General features: G+C 42.3%; 2 protein-coding genes across 2 annotated transcripts; both read right to left on the bottom strand.

Moving 5' to 3' along the window:
• Positions 1-214: 214 nt before the first annotated feature.
• SARC_05916 (hypothetical protein) lies at positions 215-417 on the bottom strand (the record flags this gene model as incomplete). Its single annotated transcript, XM_014300195.1, has 2 exons — positions 215-241; positions 292-417. The coding sequence occupies 2 exons, from the start codon at positions 415-417 to the stop codon at positions 215-217; spliced, it is 153 nt and encodes a 50-aa protein (XP_014155670.1).
• A 1,261-nt stretch (positions 418-1,678) lies between these two features.
• On the bottom strand, positions 1,679-3,142 carry SARC_05915 (hypothetical protein; the record flags this gene model as incomplete). The annotated part of the gene is made up of 2 exons (XM_014300194.1): positions 1,679-2,688; positions 3,022-3,142. 2 exons carry the CDS (start codon positions 3,140-3,142, stop codon positions 2,633-2,635), a joined length of 177 nt encoding a protein of 58 aa, XP_014155669.1. The 3' UTR covers positions 1,679-2,632.
• Positions 3,143-3,400: the final 258 nt, after the last annotated feature.

Here is a 3,400-nt window from a genome sequence, read left to right as displayed (position 1 = left end):
TATGTGTGTGTGTGTGTGCGTGTGCGTGTGTGTGCGTGTGTGTGTGTGTGTATGCTTGTGTATGTGTGCGTGTTCGTGTGTGTGTGTGTGTGTATATGCTTGTGTGTGTGTGTGTTTGTGTGTGTGTGTATGTGTGTATGTATGTATGTATACGCCTGTGTGTGTCCTGGTATGTGTGTGGTAGTATGCAAGCACATGAAAGTGCATGTACTGATCAACAGAAGTGCAATATGGTATTTGCCTAGCATGATTACATGTTTTCATATAAACAGCTTGTTGACCAAACCATACCTCTGACTCATCTGTGAACATCAGATCTCGCTTCATCTCCAAGGTGGCCTTTTCGAAGTGTTCTATGTGGTCAGGGTAATATTTAGCTGTGCTTGGACCCTTTAGTGGCCGTTTAAGTTGCTTCATACCATTCCTGCAGTCCATGTATAGTAGCACAAAATTAGAGTGGCCATTTGTTACTCGCTGTAAGATATGACTATCGGTGCAAACTTAAAAAAGCGAATATCCAGTGCTTAAAACATTCAAACGTTCTCAAACATCCAAACGTTCTCAAGATTCAACGACGTGTACATACGTACCTTACATTCGTATTCGGTAATTGATTAAACAATGTACAAGTGATAGCTTCTAATTTTTCCCGTTTCCGCATGGCTGTCATTCCAGCAGCAGCCTCTCTGAAGGCTCGTAATGACGACGACATGATGGTGGCTGACTTGAAGTAAAGTGGTGTAACCTCGCATAAAACTTGCGGTGTATGATTTTACTTATTTATTTTATATTTGTACATTCACTGTTCATAAAAGCATGTAAATATTTATATATTTTTACCCCTCCCCCCACTGACCCACTCCCCCACCTCCGCCCCCCAGCCTCGCAGTCTCAACTCCCAAGAAGACCAACACGGCCCCACGGCCCACGGAAGGGATGCCCTTGAAATCTCGGCAATTTTGGCGGCCAAAACAACAAAATCTGTGACTTCGCTTCGAACTTCGAAGTTTATATTCATTGCCTCTGTCCCTTATTTAAAAAATTGATCGGATGTTTGATTTCAGAAGGCTCTGGGCTTTTGTAAAATAATATTTTGTTTATTTTGAATGACTGCAATATTGTTGCCCGGGGTGGTCGTCAGGTTTGAATATTAAAAAAGTTACATGTATATTTAACTTTATCTCGCAATGACAGGCTTTTTGCCTCTTACCTCTTGAATCTGGGGAGCTTTTGCATCAGCACAGCGTTGAGCGTGGTGGCCTTGTAGAGTCGATAGTACATATTGAATCTACCACAATTTTCGAGTTCCCGAGTACTGCATAGAGCGACTCTGAGTATCTTTGATTTATCGATAGATGGTGAAACTCCCAAATGTTTTAAAGAATGTCGCTGGTTTCCAGAGAAGGATAAATATATATGATGTGTTGATTTAAACTACACATTTTAAAGCCACAATTCTGGCAATGTTTGTATTCGATGATACGACTACTATTAGCTGCTGTGAGTCAAATATTATTGTGCTTCGTGTCGCCATAGTGCCGTAGATGGTGTGGTTGAATTGAAATATCTGATAAAAATATAGTAAGCTCTAAATATACAGTTTTAGTTGTGACAAAAAACGTCAGAAAAGCCATCTGAATATGCTTGAACTCACCGGTTGAGCGAACCACTGTAGATATTTGCATACTTGGGATCTAATACACCACACTCTTTTGATAGGATAGCTAATTTTGGCCAAGTATTGCACGTGCTCAACAGACAGCTTTCTGGGATAGTATGCTTTGATACCCCTAAAGCCAAAACCTTTACGAGGTCTAAGGGTTTCGAAGGCAATGTGTTCTACTGAATATCACATCTTAATACAAACGATACTGCAAATAACTTGAATCATTCCCCCGGTGGACTTACTAAAGTAACGTGCTGTCTGTCACACGAGCCTGAAGTCGATACTTAGAAGGACATTCTTAGGGGTCGGATCGTGGCACTCCACAAAGACAATAATATGACAACTAGCTCGTCTCGGTTCAAATCAGTGATTTTACAGTACCGGCTGCCGAACACGAGTATATGTATGAGTCGCGCACTTGCTATCGCAATGCCTTCAACTTCAAAGAGGCACAGAATTGAACATGCTGCTATCTGTCAAAAATGACGCTTAATATGCAATTTATATTGCAACCAAATCGATACGGATAGGCATACCCACCAACTATTTTCGGCGCAGTAAACTATGTCCCGCGACAAGGCACAAAACTAAACGCAATTGTAATATAGCATAGCTTCGAATAGCCTGTTCAGCTACATCGGTATTTTCTGAGGCTAACGTGCGCGACAGGCATAATCGCAATGTAGCAAGCGGATCTAAAGTATGAGAAGGACCCCTACCCGCGTAAGCTCGGCGTTAACCGCACAGTGCTCGTGAGGCTGAATATCTCTCAGCATACTCTGGGCCACAAGGTTTCATCGCTAGCTCTCTCTACCTCGATACTAAGCAGAAAGGCCACGTCCATGGGTTGCACGCAATACCGAAATGACCTCGTCGCTGGCGAACACGATTTCATATTCGACATTTGAAAAGCCTCTTGCAGAAGTTATCAGAAGAGCGTGTCAGTATCTTTACCAACCTTCGCTTTCAGCCCAAGATTACCTTGAAAATGATCGCCACGAGATTCATACCGATCAGCGGGACTGAAATATGATTACGATGCAGGTCAGCTTACAATTGACAGTTTGAAATCTAGAGCACGGCTGAAAGGTGTAGTGAGATTATGACCTTTTTTAGAGATGAACTCACGGGCACAGTTGTGTTCTTGATCGGGTATCAACACATCCGCTCTCATGATGTATCCCATTTGTAATTAAAGCCATTTTTGAGGCTTCTAAACAATACAAAAGATATCGAGTACACTAGCAAAATTCAGTATACCGTGCACACTCATGCACGTCACAACTTTAGCAATAAGAAGAATGAGCAGCAAGAATTAGCAGCGGGAGTGCACGCACGCGTATATTATGACATACTTCGGGTTAGAGTTCTCACAGCATAAATAAGTGCTGCCATTTTGTCTTTTGCTGCCCCTTGATCGTTTGGATCGAAACCAGATTGTTGCGCCTGCTGGTAGCCCAGACCATCTAGTGTCATCATTAGAGTTGAAGATAATTGAGACACAGTTAGATATGGGAAGGCGATAAGTTCCAAACATTACATCCTGAAAGGCCGCTCGCGAAGGCAAATGTGACTTTACCTACTAGACAACCCATGAGAAACAATTGAAAGTATAATGTGAGTTAATTATATGCGTAAATCAACGTACCAAAAGCATACCCTCGAATGCTACAACACCCATGCCTCCTACGGCCAACAGAGATGAAACACGTACCAACGCCAGTGTAGACACAT

This window comes from Sphaeroforma arctica (genome assembly GCF_001186125.1).
Source record: "Sphaeroforma arctica JP610 unplaced genomic scaffold supercont1.402, whole genome shotgun sequence".
NCBI classification, from domain to species: Eukaryota; class Ichthyosporea; order Ichthyophonida; genus Sphaeroforma; species Sphaeroforma arctica.
Note: the sequence above shows the minus strand (reverse complement) of the source record. Positions and strands in the feature narration are given on the sequence as shown.